This window comes from Primulina eburnea, chromosome 4, assembly GCF_022965805.1.
Source record: "Primulina eburnea isolate SZY01 chromosome 4, ASM2296580v1, whole genome shotgun sequence".
NCBI lineage: Eukaryota > Viridiplantae > Streptophyta > Magnoliopsida > Lamiales > Gesneriaceae > Primulina > Primulina eburnea.
In genome coordinates, this window is record NC_133104.1 from 9618115 (window position 1) to 9641623 (window position 23509).

The window sequence follows — 23509 nt, forward strand, 5'->3', positions numbered from 1 at the left end:
GCTATCTATATATCAAGAGAACAAGTATATCAATCAAATATATGCAAATATCAATGCAATAAATTAAAGTATGTGATTTAGGGAAACTCAAGTCTAAACCGACTCAAGTCGATCTCCCAATACACATTGACTTATACCTTTCGTTTGTAGTGTTGCTCTGGAATTCAAACTCTGTCAATCCCTCAATCTGGCAATGGCAATGTCAATGATAACATATCAATATACCGTTCAAATCGATACCAATCTGATCAATACTTCAAAATCAACGGTATAACCGCATAATCCCGATATCCCGGTTGACTCAGATAATAATTTCCTCAACTAATAATCAATACCAATATACTCTGATATCATATCTCAGTTAATTAGCTTCAGAAAATCATAACAATTTCATAATCAGTCCGTTTCTTAATCTGACTTCGATTCTACAATGTCTAGCATGCCAAGAACGTCATATATGAATTCTATTCAATTCTGAAAATATCATAATTTCAAGACGTGTCAAAACGTAGTAAAACTTACGTCCAGTTGTATCCTACGTTGCTAGGAACTCGGTACCGAAGTTGGATTCAAAATCAGACAGACGAATTTTGCACAAAAGGCGTAAGGATTTTTCACTCTTTTCTCGAAACCTTTTCTCAATTTCTGGCGTAAAATTCTGAAGGAAACGAATGGTTCAACATATATATATATATATATATATATATATATATATATATATATATATATATATATATATATTGCATGTAATTGATACGTGTCTCCCTCAAATTTCATCCAAAGCTTCTCGCGCATATGCGCGCACTGTCTTCGCGCATATGCGCGAGACCATTGTCTCGGCGCGTGTTTGCACATCGCCTCACGCATATGCGCGTCCACCCTCCACGCAGATGCGCGAGGTCCTCTGGACATCTCGCGCATGTGCGCGCACCCAAGTCGCGCATGTGCGCCCAACATTCTGTCTCGGCAATCTTGCTACTGGCCTCCTCGTGCATATGCGCGCCATCACTCCGCACAAATGCGCGAAGTCTTCTGTCCACTCCGCGCATGTGCGTGCATCCGGTCACGCATGTGCGTGGATGCTGCTGTCAAAAAAGGTATCGATCATATGAGTATGATATATAACCCAATGACACTCTGGTCAAAAAAGGTAAACTGTTTAATTTATCATAAGGATGCATGATGGGCCTTTTATTAAAAAAAAATCGATCATTTGAGTTTGATATATAGGTTGAAACCTTGCGTTGGAGCTATATGCCTTTAAGAACAGACTCAATATGTATAACAATCTCGCATACCATAATTACAGTAAAATGATATTATTAGTATTTTAAAAAATTGGAGTAGTTAAAACTAAGTTTTGAGCGGATGGGTAGTAAAAAAAAAGTTGAAAGGGGAGTTGGATATTTTTAAATAAGTTGCCCATAAATTATTAGGTCTCGAGAGTTGTTAAAAAATAAAAATATTATTTTTTTATTTCGGATAACACGTTAGCAATGAGTCATGTTGCATAAATTGGATAAAATATTATTTGTCTACACGTCAGCCATGATGTGGGGTCGTCTCGTAATTTTCCGTACTCTCACAACCAATTACTAAAGCAAAGCAGTACCGTGGCCATCCCGTGTCATATCCCCCATTTTGCCCTCTCCGATGCCTCCCCCGCAACCTCCGCCACCGCGGCCTATGCCGCTGTTTGTTCCACCACTCTCCTTAGGCACTTCCTCCCCCACCGCCACCTCTACTGCCTCCTCTTCAGCTGCTTCTACTTCTCCATCGTCGTCTGCTTCATCGAACATTTCAGATTACCTCTGGACCACCCTTCTAATTGGTCTCTCTAAGGCAGCTGCTCGGTCGACGGCTCCGTCGCTTGTTTTACCAGGCGACGCCGAAGTGCTTCGTGAGGCTCCGACTTGCCAGGCTGCTGATGTTAAGCTTAATTACCGTCCAGTTATTGGAATCCTCAGCCACCCAGGGGATGGCGCCTCTGGTCGCCTCAATGAAGCCAGTAATGCCTCTTATATTGCTGCATCTTACGTCAAGTTCGTTGAATCCGCTGGTGCTCGGGTCATTCCACTTATTTATAACGAACCGAAGGATATTCTTTACAAAGTAATTTAACTTCTCTCTCGTTGTCCTTACTTTCTGAATCGAGGTTTGCTGGATGTTATTGTTTCTTTGATTGGTCGATAGTCTTATTTTATCATCCGTCTTAATCATTTAAACTATTTGGTTGCTGCTCTATCGGATTGATTATGGGAAATTCTTCGTATACTTTTTTTTCGAGATTACAAAAAGTTTTTTTTAAAAAAACGATTTTTTTTGGGTCACCCACCATGTTCATGTTTTGCTTAGAAAATCAAGATTGAAAAGTATGGTTGAGTATTTATGACGAGGATATTTTGTCATTTGTCGTGTAGACTTCATTTGATGGATGTTGTAGATTCTTTTTTAATTTATGTCCAGTTTTTCTTTCCACCATCCTTATATTGGCGATTCTCAGCTTTATGTAATTGTCACACCGTTGGTTGACGTGTTGATTCTACGGAAATGAGGAAATCCTTAGTACTCAAAGTTGCTCCAATGAAATCTATATAAAGGTGATGGTTCATTTGATATTGATGAAGTTATGCTTCATAGTCAAAATATCATGTCAATCAATGGCATAACAATGAATTTGTTAGCTACCTATAAGTTTCACTTTCGTGATGCATTCACATAGTAGTAATACTATCATGCTCCATGTCTTGATATGTCTTTATTTTTGTAATTGAAATTGCAGAAACTCAATTTGGTTAATGGAGTGCTTTTTACAGGAGGATGGGCAAAAGATGGTATTTACTTTGAGGTTGCGGAATTGATTTTTAAGGTACACGATAAAATGACCATCTCAAGGATCAATTATGAAATTGACACTTTCTCTGCAACCTTTCTACGTGTCAGTAAAATGTAAATGAGAAGGCCGTCTCTTTAATTCTTCAGCACATAAAATGTTTCTTGTCAAGATCCATGTATTTATTGGAATATGATTGTGCTACGTTATCTACTCTCTCTCTGACAGGTTCTTCCATAAGTATCTTTTATTCTTTTGTACATTAAGCAGAATGATTTTGGAGAGATATTCAGTTTGCTACAGTGTGTTCCTACCTTAGTTAATCTAATTAAAATAGAATTCTGACTTTTAGTCATAATCACGTTCGAGCATAATCCAGCAATCATTCAAGCATGTCTTCAGCCATCACCATGATCTCCTCTTATCACCTGTCAGCTGCATTCTCTCCACTTAATCATCAATCAGTAACTACTTCTCCCATAGGTCTTCAATTGTAACAGATATCTGTCAACAAATCAAGTTTATAGATATCGCTTGCTTGTTTTCTGGGTGCTCGCAAAATTACATGCTATGAAGCATATGCTTAGATAGGCAAAGATATTTTTGAAGCTTTAGGGCACGATATAGCCATAACTAGCTAGGTCTCTCTTGTGTAGTTCTGTATCATAAAAGAGATGCTGTGAAAATCATCACGATAACAACTTTTTGCTTATTCCTTTTGCAGATAGTTCTAAGGAAGAATGATGCTGGAGATCATTTCCCTTTGCTTGCCATCTGCTTAGGTTTTGAACTGTTAACAATGATTGTCAGCAAGGTGAGTTGTCGAGGTTCATGCACATGAATTTACATCTCGTTACGGTGACCTCTCATCATTGGAAATATTTCCCACCCCTACTAGAAGAGGAGGAAAATGATGGAAAGAAAGGAAAAAACTACTATTGGAAGATGCCAGCGGAACTTATTTATTTCATTTGATTGTCCGAAAAAATACAGTGTTTGCTTGGGATGGGAAATCACTGATTTAATAAACAAGTCCTCTTTTAGGTGGAAGAACAATATACCTTTTCTCATAAGTGTGGCACTGGTTTCTCTCTCTCTCTGCCTATCAGACAATATATTGTGAATTCGTGTTATTAAATTTCTGCTTTAATGTTTCCAGTTTCCAGTATTTTCTTTTTATCTTCAACCTACACTTTTGCCACATCTTATCTTTAAGTTGATTCTCATAAACTCTTTTGGTGTTGATGATCTCATAAACTATGATGTGATTTTCTAGTTTATTTTCTGCTTCATCCAGCTTCTATTGGATTTAATTAGGAATTGTTGATGATCTCATAAATTTTTATGTGATTTTCTAGTTTAAGTTATAAGTTATCCAGCTTCAAGTTGATTTAATTAGATTCCTGTATGTTGATCTCTGGCGTTTCAATATTTGGTTACAGGATAATCGAGTCCTTGAAGAATTTAATGCTGCAAGTCATGCTTCTACGTTGCAGTTTGTTAAAAGTATAGATATAAATGAAACTGTATTTCAAAGGTACTAATTATTGCTTGTACCCAATCTTTTTATATTTCAGTTCCCAAGAAACATAAACATTGACCAAAAAAGTATTACTTTCCACTTTTAACTTGAGTAAAAGGTTGTTTGCCAATTTAGTGATATTTTAGTTACCTGGAATGAAAGCATGAAAGCATAATGTTAAAGCAAAACCTGAAGTTACTGTTAAGATTTATTCAACGTAATTTTGGCATGAACTGCCAAACTCTTTACATCCTTAAACTGTGAATTTTCAATCTTAAACATTGAGTATTTTGTTACCTTATCATCTGAATCCTGAAATTCATTAGTTTTTATGCAAGAAGAGAACTAATTTACTTGTAGTTGGCAATGGAAAATATCGAGACGCTATTGCGTTAGTTGTTTAATGTCAGAGGAAAAATAATGACATCACAGGCTAAAACAATTGAAATGGTTGAATACAAGTACATGTCTCTCTGAACTATAGAAAATCACGTGTGAAAAGTTAAAGTTGTTTGGAATGGATTGAAAAGGTCCCATTTAATAATTCTTCCTGATACCAGAGAACAATGCACATATTTGACGGTCAAAATTTGTTGTTGAATTTGAAGGTCCGGAATGCTTTGGCTTGCTTAGGATATTTCTAATGTATAAGAGACAACTTGCTCATTGAACTGTTGTGAACTTTGTTTTCTTGATCGCAGCAGAGCAGAGGTCATGTGAATTTTCGAATAATTTTTTTTTTTTGGATCAATAATTTCCCACTATTTAGTCCACTGAATCCTGATTGTTATCCTCATCTTAAAGATGCACAAATTATATTAACGTCCATCACATTTACTCCATTTTAACCTCAATAGTTTTATTATCAAAATGCTCGTTTGCGTTCCTCCTCAAGTGTCAACATCAGATATTATATTACAACCTGATTCTCGACGACTTAAATTTTTATATGATGTTAGAAGAAACAAAATCAATGTATATTGAGGTCCGCTACTTCCTATTAGATTAGTCTGTTTCTCGTGTGCATCAAAGTCCATGTTCCATGTCGTGCTTTTCTATGTAGATCCTCAATTTCTTCCGCATTCCGCTGTTTATTTATATTTGTTTTCCATATTACACTTATTTGTAACTTCATATTTGAGTTGAGTGGAATGATTGCTGGATGAATTTACGTAGTTTTTAATACGTGCTTACCATTGGATATCTTGAGTGTTTTATTTATCTTCCGTGGTTTACATTGATGCCTGAAATATGGGAAATATGGCATTGTTAGATGTGAATTTATTTTCCACATCACTCTTATGCTTTGAACTCCAATGACAATCACATCAAGGGTTTTGGTGACCAAAAGAACTTACTTACGTTTTTGTAGGTTTCCTCCAGTGTTGCTGAAAAAGCTAAGTACGGAATGCCTTATAATGCAGCATCATTGTGTAAGTGGTCTGTCCTGCCCATGATCAAGTGACTTTAAATTTATCCATCAGTAATAGGTTTGCAGATGTATCATCTTCTCTAGACGACTGACAACACAGTAATGCATTGGAAATCAATCCCCAATAGTAGTTTACTTCAAATTTAAACTCATGAACCGTTCCAGCATGGAATATAATTTATGAATTAACGGATGTTGGTGGTTTTGTTATTTGGGTGACTGAAATTATTCGTACTGGTGATTAGCAGGTGTAGTACACAACTGAAATATAAGATAGCTGTCATCTACCTGTATTAGTCGGAGCTAACAGTTGCGTACTTTGTATTCATAGTATTTAGGACTGCAAATGGAACAATGTCTTACTTTTTTAAATTTATCAGTGACCAATTTTTGGATTCATGAATTTTACCAAATTAACTTCATACGGCCAATTTATATATCATAGAAATGCAGAAGACCAAATTATTTTGTTCTTTTCTGATTCTAATATTCCTCATGCTACAGTATGGAATATCACCAGAAAGGTTTCAAAATAATAAAAAGTTGTGCAACTTTTTCGAGATCTTGACAACTAGTGCGGATAAGGATAATAAGGTATTGAGGAATTTTCCTCTGTTGCTTCTTTAATTTTAGATTCTATTTCCTGCAGAGTTGTGGCATTTAGAAGGCTGTTAGTTTTACTTTTAATTACCCTAAGATTAATGTATGTCAGGTCTGTGTCTCAACAGTTATGGCACGCAGATACCCTGTAACTGCTTTCCAGTGGCACCCGGAGGTACTATAACCCATTTTTTGTGAATTAAACATTTTTTACTTTATCCAGAAGGTGCATAATCTCACCCGTTTCCTGTGAATTTAAAATTTTCATTTTTATGCAGAAGGTGCATATTCTCTACCCTAAATCATTGCATTGTGATTATGTAGGGTTCTATATAGTTGCATTTCACACCTTACTTCATTCCTTCTTTATGATGGACAGCGATAACCTATAACGACACATGGGAACCTGAAAAAGCACCAATGCATGTCTTCTTTTTGAAGAACCAAGCTAAGTTGTGATGATTATTGGGAGGGAGGAGGATGGGTGAAAGTTAAGCTAATAGAACCTCGGGGGACAAACTTTCCTTTCATTCAAAAATTGTGATGAAAGATCTTAACATGGGATGAGTGAGGCTTACGGGATAAGCTTCAATTTGTAGGATAATGACGTTTTGTGTCGATTCTATGCTGAAACAGTTCTCTCGATATCTCTAGAGAGTCTTAAGAGATCTTATATTCGAGAATTGATTCTGTTGGCAAAACAAACAATATATGAACACCAGAGTGTTTTCAACATCCATCTTGATACTCCTCTCATTCCAAATTGTATGATAGGCACTTGCAAATGCACACATCAATATATAAACATTGAAAATTTTTGGTTTTGGAATACAAATATATGACTCTCTACTGCAGAAAAATGCTTTTGAATGGGGCATACCAACAATTCCGCACTCGGAAGATGCTGTTCAAGTGACTCAACAAGTTGCAAACTTTTTTGTCCGGTAAAACTTCAGCTTGATATCGTATGAATTTGCAGTGAGTATAGCTTTGGTCTGGCTCATTATCAAGATGGTCATTATTATTGACATGTTAATTGTGTTGGATGCTTGGTATCATGTAAATTTGAAGTGGATATGGTGAAATTCTGTCTCTGTTATCAATCACGGTGATTTTTGGTTTTTCTTAATGCTTTATAACAGTTATGGATTTTATATGATTATAGTCATATTTTTAAATGTAAAAAATTTAGTATCAAATTCTGTTTGAAACACGCCGTGCAACATCACATGCTTCGTTCCTTTTAAAGAGTTGATCCAATTCAAATCTTTAAAATCTTATGGTTTCTTAAGTGTAGCTTTAACCAGGAATTTAGTACTCAAGTATTTCCGTTCTTTTTGAAATAGTTCAATCATTTCCAATTTCAAGTAATTCATCTTACTTGTCTTTATACAAGTACATGCTTGCATATATAATTTACTTTTATCCTGCCTTCTTGATTTATAAGAAGCTGCCAATATAATGACTGTTTATCTTTGTCTCCTTGAAATCTTTTCCTCAGGGAGGCTAGGAAGTCCTTGAATCGACCATCTGCTCGAAAAATACTTGACAACCTTATATATAATTACAGTCCCACGTATTGTGGAAAGGCTGGGTAAATAAATGTCCTATGTTTCGTCTTTATCATTTACTCATTTCTTAGTTTCTTTTCTGGACGACGGCTCGTCTTTTTGCCTCTGTGGTTCATATTTGTTGTAATTTGACCATCAAATAACTTTGTTTCCTTGTTTTTTTTTCTTCTTATTTTTCCAGGAGGGGGTTTGATGAGGTTTACATTTTCACCTAGAATCCCTGAACTTTGAACTGCCATTGATGCATAGATTTCGATGCCACAAAAGTTTAGCAAACTGTGAACATTGCAAATTGCTCATCATTTAAGTTATTGTGAGCTGCAGACGCAAGATCCACAACACTTCGAGTGCATGTCTGCCTTAAGCTCTGCTAACATGTAATGTATATATCTGCCATTTGTCCAAATGTGAATAATGCCCTGACATTGAGTTAATCCATTATTTTTGTTACTACTTCAAACTGTTTATTACGGTACATAGAGAATGCCATTGACAGATGTAGGATCAAGATATATAGAACTTGTGAAAGACGAGTTCTAAAATCTTGTCCTTCAATTTTTCAATGGTCATTCTCTGAATCGCCTGTACCTGTAGATTGTCGATGATCTTATCAGCTTCCGGCACGTACTGAATGCCATAAGTGAAGTACAGGAATGCTGTTTCTGTCATAAATCAGCAATGACATCACAGAAACCTTGTGGTTAGGCAAGAAATGCATACTCCTTCAAACATGAATATCGCTTGGTATATACCGGAGTTTTCTCGTGTTTTCTTTCGTCTAGTGCCTTGCGCCGCGTCGGCCAACCCATTGTATCTTAAAAGACAACATTTACATATCTCGCTAGTTGCAACTCCATGTATCCTATATCGTCTTGTCAGATCAAGAATACAATCAGGAAGGATCAGATCTCAGTTGTGCTGAATGTACCAAGCATTGATTAAACGATGCTGTCAGCGTGCGCTAAAATCAATCCATAAATTTCCACATGCCACAGAAGCAAATCATAATGAAATATGAGTCCTCAATGAAACAATCGATGCCACTCAATTCACATTTCATTTTATATAAAATGTGTAAAACTTGAGGTCGTATGATACCTTTCAGTGAAATTTTTGATTGGCTAAGCTGTTAACTGTTCAGTTGCAAACTATATAATTTCGAAAAATAATTAATAACTAGCTAATCAATTAATTGTATTATTTAATTAAAAAAACCAAATCAATGGAAATTTGAAACACTAATAGTGCAAAGACTTTTAGATTCCCAAACACTTTACAAACCCTACCCCAAAGATTAAAAAGTACATTAATATTTTCCACCCTTACAAGCTCAACTAAGGCTTAAACATTCAAATACAGGCATCTAAAAGCAAAGAAAGTTAAATTTTTAGAGATGCAAAACTAGAATGCTTACAAATTCAGAACAAGAACTTACCTGGTCTACATTCAAAGACACATCTATAATACAAGTATTGAAGTTCAAAACCTAAATGGAAATAAGTTCAAAGTGTAGCTTGGTGTGTAGTGCCTTTATGTGATGGCAAACTGTTACTGTAGCCATAGATCATGGTGTATGGAATTTTTCAACATTCGGGAGATATATGAAAATAGTTTTTCGACTACTAACAACCTGAAAAATCCATTTGTGTAAATGAAACACACACTTAATTTTATCACAAAAACACTTCTTACCTTGAATCCTCTGTCTTTTAAAATTTGTTGGATTTCACCTGAATTAACTCGATTGATTTGATTTTTGAGACGATTTGATAAATGAATTTTAAATAACATTTGTATTGATTGTCTTTGATTTCATCACAATTATTATTAAAATTGCAAGTTTGATATGAAGTCACTTCAATTTTAACAATCTAAACAAATATTAGATTTGAAATCCATTAATCTTAAGCACCTCCCACGTGTCTATATGAATTAGAAATCCATAGGATAGAGTGGAAGGTAGGTTTGTACACTCCGATCCCATTTTTGTTTTAGAAGGATATTTACTAATTAAAGTATAAAATAAATAATTAGTTTATTTAAACAATGAAGCTAACATGCAAAACGAAATTTAAAAAAAAAAATCAATCAAAATATAAGGAAATTTGATTTTGCCATAGAATAAATCTTGTCTTTTCCAAACTATTAATTTAAATTCATTCACTAGTTCTAAAAATATAAGTAAATTTGATGTTTGCTCAATCACATCTTATATAACTAGTAAAATATATTTTAAAATTGATCGAATTTTAACGTTAAAAAAATCAAGGACTGAATATATATTGTATCTAATTATTCTCCGATGCAATCAATTATAGTATTTTCAGTTTCATATATATAAAAAATTAGTATTGTCTAACTGCTTAATTTATAGATGAGTACAAAATTCAAAGATAGATTTAAATGAAAATTTTAGGAAGTGTTTGAGCCTCTAAAAGAGTGATTTTTCAGCTTTCATATGTAAATTTTACACGAAAGTTGAAGAATAATATTTTATAGATGAAGCAAACAATCTCTTTAAGCAGAGTATGCTAATTTGCTTGCTTTCTGCAAGCAGAATTTTGTAAACTAGCACATTAAAAGTAAACTTCCCGTCTACCATCATAAAATAACCCAGCTTCATCAGTACTGACAGTTGAAGTTCTAACAACTGGAAACAGAATCTTGAAAACAAAACAAACTGAGCTAACTTGCATAAACTAATGATGAACAAACAGTTACTTGACGGGAGTTTTTCTGTTTGGTTCAAAAACGTTCTTGATCAGCGACTCCTTGATCAATAGCAACTCTGGAAACTCATTTTTTAACTTGGAAGCATCCATCTCATTATTACTTCTAGGAGCAACGATCACCCTGGCTTGCTCTTCGAGTGTGAAGTTGGTCCATGTGAAATCCAGATCCATATATTCCTTGTACATCTCCAAGATTTCGTTGTGGCTCACAACGCCAGGGTTAGTGAAGTTCCATATGCCTCTGAGGTTTCGCTTCGCCATTTCAATGGACAATGGAAGAAGCTCATCCAAGATTGTCATGCTGTTGGGAATGTTGACTACCTTATTGTATCGAGAAATCTTGGTAATGAAATTTCGTGGATTGTTCAGGTCTGAAGAGATTGGCATTCTCACTCTAAGTGTGCAGACATTGTCATATTCTTTCAAGAGCTCTTCGACCTTAAGAAAACAAATAGATGACCGTGTGTAAGTGAATTTGATTGCTAATTGTGACTGAGAAAAAGGAAATTGCTTCTACAAGAGACTTTTGATAGAAGAAGGAAGAAAATTACCATGGCTTTGGTCTTTGAATAGAAAGAACCAGTAAAATTTGGCTTGTCTTCCTCTTTGAACCCAATGCCTGAACCTTCGGGATGAGCAGCATCATATTCAAATATACACCCAGTGGCGAAGTTCATCATTAGGAGTCCATGCTCTCTGCATACATCTGCCAAAGTCAGCGTACCGGCAACATTTGTACGAATTGTTTCGGTCTTGTGAGTTTCACACCAATCAACATTCGGCCTACCAGTTACACCAGCAGCATTAAAAACATGCGTCGGCTTCACAGTGAGAATGTCAGCCAAAAGCTGTGATCGATCCTGGAGACGCCCCTTTCCATATTCATATGGAATATTCTGTTTGTCACATAATTTTCCAAGCAAACCACCTATCCAACCAGTCTTGCCATAGATCAGAAACTTGAATTTTGATTTTTGGGGTGAAGAGAGACATTTAGAATCAGGAACCACGATGTTGGTACCCAAGAGTTCGGACTTCATGGATTCATACTTCTCAGCTCCAACATGTCTTTCTGCTCCACCAGGCATCATAAGCATTCTAGGATGAGGAAGCAGTGCTCCGGATACATCGCCCCACCAATCAGGATTGTTGGTATACCACTCCATGGTCTTTTTCAACCCCTCTTCCCACGTGGTTCTTTCAAACCAGCCCAAATTCTTCAACTTCTGATCATCTAGAAAGTACCTTTGATCATTGAACGGCCTATTCTCCACAAATTGAATGCTCTTGTCAGGATCCATGCCAAATAAATTGCATACATCTTTGGCAACATCAATGACTCTCCTCTCCTTCTGTGTTCCAATGTTGTAAACATGACCAACTTCTCCCTTGTGAAGAACAACTTCAAATGCCTCGGCAACATCCTCACAATACAGATAACTTCGTACGTTAGAACCATCACCATGGATTGGAAGAGGTTTCCCACTCATGGCTAAAAGGATGAACTTGGGTATTAACTTTTCAGGAAACTGATTTGGACCATAAACATTGTTTCCTCGGGTGGTAATGACGGGCAACCCATAAGATCTACCATAAGCCATGACAAGCATTTCAGCTCCGGCTTTTGTGGCAGAGTATGGGTTCGTGGGCAAAAGTTGTGCGGCCTCATGATTCCCTACAACTGCATCCTCTTCAGTCTCCCCATAAACCTCATCCGTGCTTACATGGATAAACCTTTTAATCTGACCTGTAACTTTACAGGCCTCCAAAAGAACATGTGTGCCATAAATGTTGTTCTTGGTGAACTCAAAGCTGTTACCAAAAGAATTGTCGACATGGGTTTGGGCTGCAAAGTGCATGATAGTATCAATGTTCTCAGTGAGGAGAAGGTAGTTAACAAGGTCAGCACTGCTAATGTCCCCCTTAACATACTTGAAATTCGGAGAGCCTTTAGAGGGAAGAAGGTTTTTGAGATTGGAGCAGTAATCGAGTTTGTCAAGAACAACTATCTTGTACTCGGGATAGTTCCTGATGAGCCTATTTGCGACATGAGAAGCAATAAATCCAGCAGCCCCCGTAATAAGAATATTCTTTGGCGCGAATGTGGACATTCTGCAACGAGAAAAACGGTCAATCTGACAACTAATGGGCAGAGCAAACCAATCGATACAGAAACAGAAAACCGATAACTATCGACCAGAATCGGCAAACTTTACCAAATTAATCATAAAGATCACGACTTTACCATTTAATAAAAGTGGAACTCATAGATTTTCCCTTCCAACTATATCTTAAAAAATACCAATTGCATTTAACTCCCTAGGACATCGAAGATGAAAAAAGTCATCTCCGAGCCCCCGATCACAGAATTAAACACAAAGATTCAGCACGAACAGCATCACCAAGTAAAAAACTCATTCAAAATGGTAACTTGACACCAATAATATATCAACCCAATCATTCATAAGTCAAATCAAAACAATAAAACAGCACCATACGCATTCAATGTGTTATCAATCACTTCAGATCCAATTAGAGCACATAACCATATATTTTCCAACTTCAATGAAACGCGCCGCAAGTAAACATCATCACACGCACACGCACACGCACACGCACACAGATCTACGTGAACCAAAGAAATGGCGTTAAGCTACCATATGTAAACACAGAATTAAACAGATCCCACGACATTTAAACAAGCGCAGATCATAAAAGCATATTCCCTACTGAAATCAAGTGTAAAGAAGGAGGGACCTTCAATTAACTCACTTTTTTTCCAAAATCCTTTCGAGGATCACAGAGGCAGGTTTGAACGAGCAAGAAATCAGACAGAAATAGTACAATCCTTTAAAAAGAGATAAAATGGATAGAAATCTGAGAGAAATGAGAGGAAATTATTCAGACTGATGCGAGAAGCGAGGAGAGTCGCACAACATCGGTTCTATATATACACACGCCACCCCCGGCCCGAGTTCATGCAATCTTCTTTTATTTTACTACAAAAAAGAATAAAAAGATTGCAACGTTTTGTCGAGTAGCCAAAAAAGAGATAGTTGGGTTATGAAAAAAAGCACAAATTCAGGGGAAAATGAAAAATACTCGTGAGTATGAGATATCATGTTAACACTTGAATAAAAATGAATTCAATTTCGATAAATTCAATTTTTTTAATCTGCCAATTTGAACCTTTTTTCCTTGAATTTCAAATGAGTTGTCCATTTTGCTCATTGAAAAAGGATACTACTAATAACATATTAAAATTATTAACTACACCAACTGAGACCTCAAGCTACACACACCGAATTAAAATTTTCTAAGACATCTTGACGTGAACTCGCTGAAATGGATGAGCCAGGTAAGGAGCTCCAACAGATCAAATCAGTAATTTATAGTGTTTAGGAATTTGAGTGAAGATAATGGCTGAAATAACACCTGCAAATAAGAAAGGAACTCGTGAATGAGCGCCGGAGGAGTGTCCGGCGCAACCAGTCCGATGTTTAAGTTAGCTGGTTGATGATGAACACCAGCAAATATATGATAGAGTATTTTAAGTGCTTAAGAGTTCAAGGATTCAGAATCTGTAAATGACATTAATACATGCTATTTATAATAGGAAATGGATAGTTAACTCGTTTCCAGTGTCATCTATTAAATATGTCAAGTCGGCTGCCCATGCTTATAGCTTCTGATGGCTTTTAGAACACTCCAACTCTAAGTGGTTCTGACAGATTAGACAGCCTGTATCAATCATACTCGAGTGTGGTGCAATTTTCGAGGTAACCTGGGTAGTAAGGTACCCAGGTATTTGCTTGAGAGCCTGGGCTATGATGATGATTGCCCAGGAAGAGACGAGGTGCCCGGGTCTTTGAGAAGAATATCCGACACAATAGCTTTGATCTAGACTATCCACTTAATATCTCGGGTCAATGATGACCCGGGTCCTTATGAGGGTTGAAACATCTTGCTCATTTTAAAATTCTACTGATTTTTTTTTTTTGCTATGGCCGAAACAATGCCCATATAAAACTATAAAATTCGAAAACATACATTTTAAAAAAAGAAACATCCCACTGCTGAATAAAATAACAACAGTTAAAATTTATGAAAAAAGTAACCAACCTAAACCATTTACCAATTAAAAATATAAAACGTCCATCATATAAAAATCTGTCAAAAACCCTCAACAAAATGAATTCATCAATCAGCTAAAAACTATTTAAACGTGTTCCCATAAAATCATATTATCGCGGAAGAATACTAGGTCCTCGGGTTAACGTGCACCACCAGCTCCGCCCATTCAGTCATCATCACCTCCAGTCTCCAGTTCAAAATACTCACCTGCATCACACACGCCTAGCGAGTCTAAAGACTCAGCACACCTGTACCAGAGATAACAAGTACGTATACGTAGCACACAGCAGTGAAAAATAGCATAATGAACATACATTTCATGAGCTTAAAAATATGAACACAAGCGTGTCGTGTAAAATCGTAACGTGTCAAAACATGTCTCATCATGTTATCATATTGTATGCGTAACTGTGACCTGTCAAAACATGGTAAAAGCATGTATCATCGTATCAGCATATACGTGTTAAAATATTAATTTGAATTCCGTTCATTAGCTGTGACTTTCGTATCATCATGTCATCATGTCAGTCGATGGATCCATCTACGTGTAACCGCGGTACCCGGCGGCGAGGGACATCGGTGACGGCATTACCCGCCCACTGAGCCCGGGCCTTACATGTCATCGTGTCATCGTGTTAGTCATAACTAAATCACTTCCTTCAAAACGTGTCATCATATTCATCACTTAATAAAAGAATGCGTATACGTAATTTTTCCTTTAAACTAAGCATGCACCGTATTTATCATCTTGCGTAAAAATCGTAAACATGATGCATAAACATTTTAAATATCATATATTTATGCTCAGGGCGCTGCCAGGACCAAAACCTCACCCTGGGTGCAAAATGACCATTTTGCCCCTGGGAACCCAAAAATTATCGTTTCACCCCTGGACCTCTAAAATTGACCCGAAGCTTACCAAACACCTTAAAATATCCCAAAACATAACTAAAAGTATTCCTATACGTAATACTCGAGCCAAAATCAGAACTTAACCGATTCGCTTTAAAACTTGAACTGGGGTCCCGGTTTTACCCCAAATCGACTCGAAACTTAACAAAACTTTCCCAACCTTTTTTCCACACCTAATACACTCATTTACAGCCTTAAAACCATCCAAACCAACCCCCTAAATCTTCGGACAGTAGGCCACCAGCTGCTGGAATTTCTATACTATCAAATCCTAACCACCCTATTGCCCCACCTTATATAAATGCGACCTTATCCTTCTACTGAAAGGACCAGCTATGATCCAGCCTTCCCCTAGATCACCGTAGGACTCCTCCAGCCCCGCTAGACCCACAGCCCCAACCCCATGCAGCTTACACAATGGACACAACCGCTAGAACGTGAGATCGCTACACCCGAGCTTCACCCCTTCTCGCACACGGCCGGCCACAAGGAAGGTTCCAGCGGTGGTTGAGCCTCCCTGGGCCGTGACTCAGACCCACCAGGGTCTGGTCCATGCCTCGATTCAGCCCTTGCACCGCCAGCACCACCCCTCACTCGAACCACAACTCACGCGCAGCACACCTCCATGCACAACTCTCGGCCTCTCGTCCTACGGCAACACCGAACCATTTTCACTCCTAAACTCCATCGTGACACCACCATCAGACCCTAAACAGCCCCAAGCCGCAGCCCCTCGCACTTAAATTCAGAAAAACGTGAACAACGATCATAAGATGCAAGAAAACGCATGGAAACCGAATTCCTTTCAATGACATGCTTGGATCGGAAATCTTTATGTATGAACACAAACATCAGTATAAAAACGTGTATGATGCATAAAGAATGATACAAATGCGTGCCTTATGATGAAAAACCGTGAGAATAATGAAGAGAGGAGCGCCGAAGATTGATTGGATGCAAGAATAAGCAAGACCCGAAGCTTCCTTGAGGTTGCTGGTGAAGAAAGCGAGGAGGATGCTGCTGAAAGGGTTGTGTCGGCTGAGTGGGGAGTGGTAGGTTTAGGTTAAATGGGGTTAAGGTGTTAATTAAGTAGCAAAAATAATAATTAATGGGCTCTAATTAAATAATTAAAAGTTTAAAAGAGTTTTAAGCCCAACAAGCTTAAAAGTAGGCCCATTAAATTCAAACACACTCACGTAAAATATTTCGTGATGGAAAGATGTTGAAAATATTAGCCGAACCACTAAAAAGTCCCCCGATATGATAAAATCTGCGCACCGTAAAAAAATAAAATAATGCGGGTAGAAATACCCAGAAAACTCCCGTTTTTGAAAAATACATTTAAAAAAACCTCATAATAATTTATAAAATAAATCGTGCAATTAAAATAATTTTCCTGAAAATTCTCCGGTCTCCGGTCCTCGCTCGAGCGTGAAATGCATCTAGAAACCCTAATGCATGAACTTTTAAAATTCCATGAATTAAATCCTATTATGCATGAATTATGCATAAAATGCACAAAAATAAATAAACACAAACTAATAAAATAAACATGCATTTTATGCTTTAAAAGAATTTAATAAAATACCAAAGAAATTTAATAACTTGCATGGATGTGGTTCACGTGGGCCTTCAAATTTTCGGGACGTTACAAGGGTATCACCACCCATCCTTAAAATAGTCGGGCTATAGCTTGACTCGCTGTCCCGATAAGTCATAATTGTACTTTTGTAAAAGTACAATTCATAATGTGTAAGAGCATCAGGGGCTTCAAATATACCATACATAAGACGAGAGGTCGGGGTCTAATACCACCCGGGCTCAAATTAATATGCCGGGTCCTCACATCACTCGGGTTTTTGAATAAGATACCGGGGTCTCACATCGCCCGGGCTTTAATGAGATGCCAGGTTCTCATGTCTCCTGGGCTTTAATGAGATGTCGGGGCCTCATGTCTCTCGGGCTTTTATATTTTGTTATTTAGTATTCTCTGGCAGTCTAAGGGGTGTAATTATGACGCATGATTTTGGCATTAAAACCGCTGAAAAATCGTTTCATATTCCGAGGTAATAATGAGCATGTCTCCTCGATATCTGTACACGTCCTTTCACCTGCCTTCACAATTTCCTAGAACCATCCTGATTGTCCGATCTGATTTAGATCAACGGGCGAGATCTCCCCTCAACGCCTATATATATTAGCCCTCCTATTTTTCAAAAATCACTTTCAAATTCAAACTTGCGGCGAAGCTCTTGCTATTTTTCCTCTCAACTTTCCGTTGCGCAAAACTATCCATCTCCGGTGATCTTCCAACGTTTTTCTCCACCCAAAACTCGTAAGTTTTCTATGTTTTTAAAATCATGTCAAACTCTAACTCTTCAACCTCAGGAGCCAATGCGCGAGGCTCGCCTAGTGACTAGTTTACCGCGATGCGCTCTGATTCCCCTCCGCCTTTCCCTCGCCATCCTATCACCCAGCCTTCCAAAAAACACTTAGCCCACCAAACCAAACCAACTTCTTCAAAACCCTCCTCTTCTAGCCACTCCCGAGCTCTTGCAAAGAACAAGGGTAAAGGTAAAGTCCGGGCTTTGAGCCCTCCTCCTACTGAGACCCCGGGAGTTCCCTGGTTCTCCTCCCTGAGTAGCACCCTGCGCTCGGGGGCGGATGAGGAACTTCGGGCCTTGGGCAATATTCCTTCCACCTTTTCCGTTTTGATACCTGGGCCTTCTGATAGAGCCAATAACCCTCCTCCCGGGTACACAACTTTCTTTCAGGACCAAGTTAGAAATGGTCTTCGATTTTCCGTTCCTCCCTTCTATATTGCGGTCGCCAAGTTTTTTGGTGTACCTGTCAATCAACTCCATCCCAACACTTTTAGGATTATGGCCTCGGCCTACGTCCTTTTTAAAATGAACAATTTTGCCATCTCCCCCCTCATCCTCCATTACTTCTTTTCTTGTAGACTCGGGGATAATGTTTTTTCCCTGACTGCCCGACTAAACGCCAGATTCCTTGCCCTGTCTTACCGGCTTCCTCACTTCCTTGCACCCACAACCTTCCCTTCCCAGAACTTACAAATTTGAAGAGCCCTTCCTTGTAAGCCAAACCTTGGTGGAGGGCGTAAATACTCATCTTCTACCCTCATTTCAGACGAAAATTTAGTTGCATATGGGTTGAGTGCCCTGGCTGAGGACCCTTTGGACCTAGTAATAGATGAGGTTGCTGGCTCGGGCTCTCAACCCGGTAATAGCTATTTCTTCCCTATATTTCATATTTCACATTTTATTTTTACTTGTAATGCATACTGACTCCCTCTTTTTCTTCATGCAGACGAAATGAAAGAGGCATTTTTGAAGAAGTTGGAGGCCGAGAAGGTAGCCAAGGAGAAGAGATTGGCTTCCCGGCGAGCGGCTGCTGAGGAGAAAAGACTGGCTGCTGAGGAAGCAAGCCGGTTGAGAGAATCAACCCGGGTAGGATCTCCACCCGAGCAGCAAACCTCCCGGTAGAGTCTCAAGATTCTGAGAATCACGTTCCTCTTCGTCAGAGGAAAAGAAAAGCTATCTCGAGCCCTGAGCTAATCCTGGTGGAGAGTGAAGGAGGTCAAGGTTCCTCTCGGGCGAGCCAATCATTTACTCCCTCCCGAGCAACAATCCAACCAGGAGCCCCTCCAAGAGCCTCTGCTGCCTGAGCAGCCCACCCGGGCTAGTATTTTCATGGCGGGAGCTCTTCCCACCAGGGTTCAGCTCCTTAACCAGATGCTTATTCCTGCTAAGGAGGCCCACTTAAGGAGCTCTCTGCCGGCTACCCGATTCCTCAAAGGCTCGAACCTTCTTGTTTCCGTAAGTCTTCCTTCATCCCTTTCTTCTTGTCTTCTTTTTTTTTTACTAACATGTTCTGTACATACAGGCTGCTCAAATGATGGTATCGGCTTTTGAAGAGGTGGTTGTGGTGGCCAAAAAAAGAACCACCAAACCCGGGCTCTTCAAGAGCTCCACGACCAACTCCAGGTTGAGCTAGCCCGTGCGATGACTGCTCGAGAGTAAGAGGTAGCCACCCTCCAGGCTTCTGTGGAGTTGGCCCAGGCAGATCTGGACCTGGCCCTGGCCCGGGCTGCTATCAAAGAAGGACTCCTTAGGGATGAGGCCCTTAAGGGCAACAACAGATCGTTGTCCGAGGGTATTGAAGAGCAAATGAACCGGGCTAAGAATGCTGAGAAGGCCCTGGCTGGGTTCGAGCTAAGCAGGGAGCAATTCAAAACTTCTTTCCTCTCCTCTTCTGAATTTAAGGCAGCAGTCGAAGATCAGGCTTATCCTTTCTTCAAATCGGGCTTCAAGAAATGATGGAAGCAATTTGAAGAGGCCGGGCTTCTGCCCAAGGATAGGGCAAATTTCCCCGACTTTAGACAAGCTGTTGCATCACTTCCCAAAGAAGGAGAGGAAGAGGTGAGGAGGACTCGGAAGATGAAGAGCAGCGAGGGTTCGGGCAGATGGACTTAGAGTAGGATTGTACTTTCTCTTTCCTTTATAATTTCTCAGCCCCCGGGCTTCTATTAATACAATTTATAATTTCCTTCCACTGCTCTTTAATAATATATGGATAAGTCTTTCAAGACCCGGGTAATCATAACTGCTCGCATGTAAAATATTCAGAAAATTTTCTATGTGTTCAGATTTAATCGGAACACTTTTTTTTTTGAATAAGCAGTCTGGATTCCAGTCCATGTAATAAATAAAGAAATCCATACTCCAACCAATAATCGAGATGTAGAAAATTTAAACCTGGGCTTAAAGCTCTTGTATGCGTATGAGAAATTTTAGCAAAAGAGCACATCTCGGAATTTAGACAGATCGAGGTGTAGTGCCCCAAACTAGGGTGTAGTGCCCCGGGCTTTGTAAGAAACACGGAGCCTTGGGTTGGGGATCATGTTCCGGGACTTGAGAATGGTCGAGGTGTGATTCCCGAGCCAGGGTGTAGTGCCCTGGGCTTTTTAAGAACCAAGGTACGGAGCCTTGGGCCGAGGAGCATGTCCCGGGACTTGGGAATGGTCGAGATGTGGTTCGCCGAACCAAGGTGTAGTGCCATGGGCTTTTTAAGAACCAAGGTACGGAACCTTGGGCCGGGGAGTATGTCCCGGGATTTGGGAATGGTCGAGGTGTGGTTTCCCGAGAAAAGGGTGTAGTGCCTTGGGCTTTTTAAGAACCAAGGTACGGAGCCTTGAGCCGAGGAGCATGTCCCTGGACTTGGGAATGGTCGAGCTGTGGTTCCTCGAGCCAGGGTGTAGTGCCCTGGGCCCTTTAAGAACCAAGGTACGTAGCCTTGGGCCGGGGAGCATGTCCCGAGACTTGGGAATGATCGAGGGTGGTTCACCGAGCCAGGATGTAGTGCCCTGGGCTTTTTAAGAACCAAGGTACGGAGCCTTGGCCGAGGAGCATGTCCCGGGACTTGGGAATGGTCGATGTGTGGTTTCCCGAGCTAGGGTGTAGTGCCCTGGGCTTTTTAAGAACCAAGGTACGGAGCCTTGGGCCGGGGAGCATGTCCCGGGACTTGGGAATGGTCGAGGTGTGGTTCCCCGAGCCAGAGTATAGTGCACTGGGTTTTTAAGTAACCGGGGCTTTGTACCTCCCGGGTTAAGATATAAGAAGCATACACAACATTTTTCTCTGAGAAAACATATCTTTCATTATATCTTCCATCAAATAATTATATCTGTTAAGCATAATACTTCTTTAAATTAAATACATTCAAGGCCTTTTGAGAGAACGTCCTTGGGAATCTTCTAGATAAAAGATCCCGAGCTGACCCTCCAGGTGATTTTATAAGGTTCTTCCCACCGAGCTTCCAGCTTCCCAACACCCCCAGCAGGGTTAAATTTCTTCATGACTAAATCCCCTACCTGGAACTCTCGGATCCGGGCCTTCTTGTTATATGATCTCAAAACCCGCCTTCGGTATGATTCCATTGAAATAAATGCTCGGTCTCTCTTCTCTTCTATCAAGTCCAATTCCATGGACCGGCTTTGATCATTATCATCCGGGTAAGATTCTACCGGGAAAGAGGTTTGCCCTATTTCAACTGGGAGGACTGCTTCAGAATTGTATACCAAGTTGAAAGGAATTTCTTGAGTTGTTGCCCAGGGAGTTGTTCTGTACGCCCAGAGAACAATGGGTAATTCTTCCACCAAGTCCTTTCCTTTGCTTTGTAGCCTGGTTTTTAGTATTTGTACAATAATCCTATTCACAACTTCTGTTGGCCATTAGCTTAAGGATAGGCAACAGAGGTGAACGACTGAGTGATTATCATTTCCGACACCAGGATGTAATCTTTGCCCTGAAACTGTCTTCCATTATCCGAGATCAGTCTTCTGGGTACTCCAAACCGGCATAATACGTTCTCCCATAGTAATTTCAAAACTTACTGCTCAGTGATCTTGGCCAAGGGCTCAGCTTCCACCCATTTAGAAAATAGTCTACAACCACTAGTAAGAATTTCTTCTGAGTCCGGGCAATTGGGATATGACCCACAATATCCATGCCCCAATGAACGAAGGGGCAAGATGCCCAAATAGGCTTCATGAGAGTGGCCGGGCCATGTCGAAAATTTGAATTATGTTGACAGCTCTCATAAGCCTGGACCACTAGAGCAAAATATTGACTAAGAGTTGGCCACCAGAACCCGGCAAGCATTGTCTTCCGGGCCAAGGATATTCGTCCGAGGTGCTCCGCACAGAACCCTTCATGAATTTCTCGGAGGACATAATCTACTTCTCCCTCAAATAAGCATTTTAATAGAGGTCCCTGGAATGATCTCCTTACAAGACATTATTTAAAAGAACAAACTTGGGAGCTTGTCTCCTAATCTTCTGAGCTCGGGCTTTGTCCTCGGGTAATTAATTATTTATAATGAATTTGATCAGTGGTGTCATGCAAGAGTCCTTGGGCACTGGTAATATTTATTCCTCGGAGGAGAGGACCAACCGAGAAACATGCAAAAGTTCCCGAGTGCTAACTTCTGACAAAGAAGCAACCATTTTCGCCAGAGCATCTGCCTCGCCATTCTCCTCCCATGGTATTTGTTCAATACTCCAATCCGCAAAGATTTCTGCTTGGGCTCAGATGAGATGTAAATATTTGAGTCTCCTATCATCCTTAGCTTCATAAATGCTCTTTATCTGTTGAGTGATTAGCTGTGAATCAGAGTACAAAATAATCCGGGATGCTCCAACCTCCTGGGCAGCTCAGATACCAGCAAGGACAGCTTCATACTCGGACTCATTATTGGTTACCCGGGAATCAATTCTCAGGGCCAATTTAATTTTTTCTCCCGGGGGGGATATTATCACAATTTCTACTCCGCACCTAGCAAGGCTAGATTCCCCATCCAAAAACACTCTCCATACTTCCTCTTCATCGGGTTGAACCATCTCTGATAAAAAATCTGATAAGGCTTGTGCTTTGATGGCAACCCAGGACTTATATTCAATGTCATACTCGCCCAATTCCACTGTCCATTTAATCATCCGACCAGATACTTCTGAGTGAGTCATAATCCTCCCAAGAGGACTATTGGTGAAAACCACAATTTGATGCGACAGAAAGTAAGGTCGCAGCTTCCGGGCAGTCACGATCAAGGCCAAAACAATCTTCTCTACTTCACTTTATCGAAGCTCGGGGCCTCTTTGAGCATGGCTAACATAGAAGACAAGCTTTTGGTCAGAGCCTTCCTCTTTTATCAAGACTGAGCTGAAAGAATACTCCGTAGTAGATAGATAAACAA

General features: G+C 39.5%; 2 protein-coding genes across 3 annotated transcripts; one reads left to right on the forward strand and one right to left on the reverse strand.

Moving 5' to 3' along the window:
- Positions 1 to 1619: 1619 nt before the first annotated feature.
- On the forward strand, positions 1620 to 8418 carry LOC140830867 (gamma-glutamyl hydrolase 2-like). Of its 2 annotated transcripts, none has more exons than XM_073194401.1 (10): positions 1620 to 2112; positions 2783 to 2869; positions 3558 to 3647; positions 4276 to 4370; positions 5728 to 5788; positions 6292 to 6381; positions 6500 to 6562; positions 7243 to 7331; positions 7889 to 7991; positions 8140 to 8418. In XM_073194401.1, exons 1-9 carry the CDS (start codon positions 1654 to 1656, stop codon positions 7983 to 7985), a joined length of 1131 nt encoding a protein of 376 aa, XP_073050502.1. In that variant the 5' UTR covers positions 1620 to 1653; the 3' UTR covers positions 7986 to 7991; positions 8140 to 8418. The 2 variants fall into 2 exon arrangements, with proteins under 2 accessions (XP_073050502.1, XP_073050501.1); XM_073194400.1 differs by having other exon boundaries at positions 7889 to 7981.
- Positions 8419 to 10658: 2240 nt separating this feature from the next.
- LOC140830868 (trifunctional UDP-glucose 4,6-dehydratase/UDP-4-keto-6-deoxy-D-glucose 3,5-epimerase/UDP-4-keto-L-rhamnose-reductase RHM1-like) lies at positions 10659 to 13666 on the reverse strand. The gene is made up of 3 exons (XM_073194402.1): positions 13463 to 13666; positions 11242 to 12802; positions 10659 to 11128 (listed from the first exon to the last, which is right to left on the reverse strand). Exons 2-3 carry the CDS (start codon positions 12799 to 12801, stop codon positions 10676 to 10678), a joined length of 2013 nt encoding a protein of 670 aa, XP_073050503.1. The 5' UTR covers position 12802; positions 13463 to 13666; the 3' UTR covers positions 10659 to 10675.
- Between the last annotated feature and the right edge of the window lie 9843 nt (positions 13667 to 23509).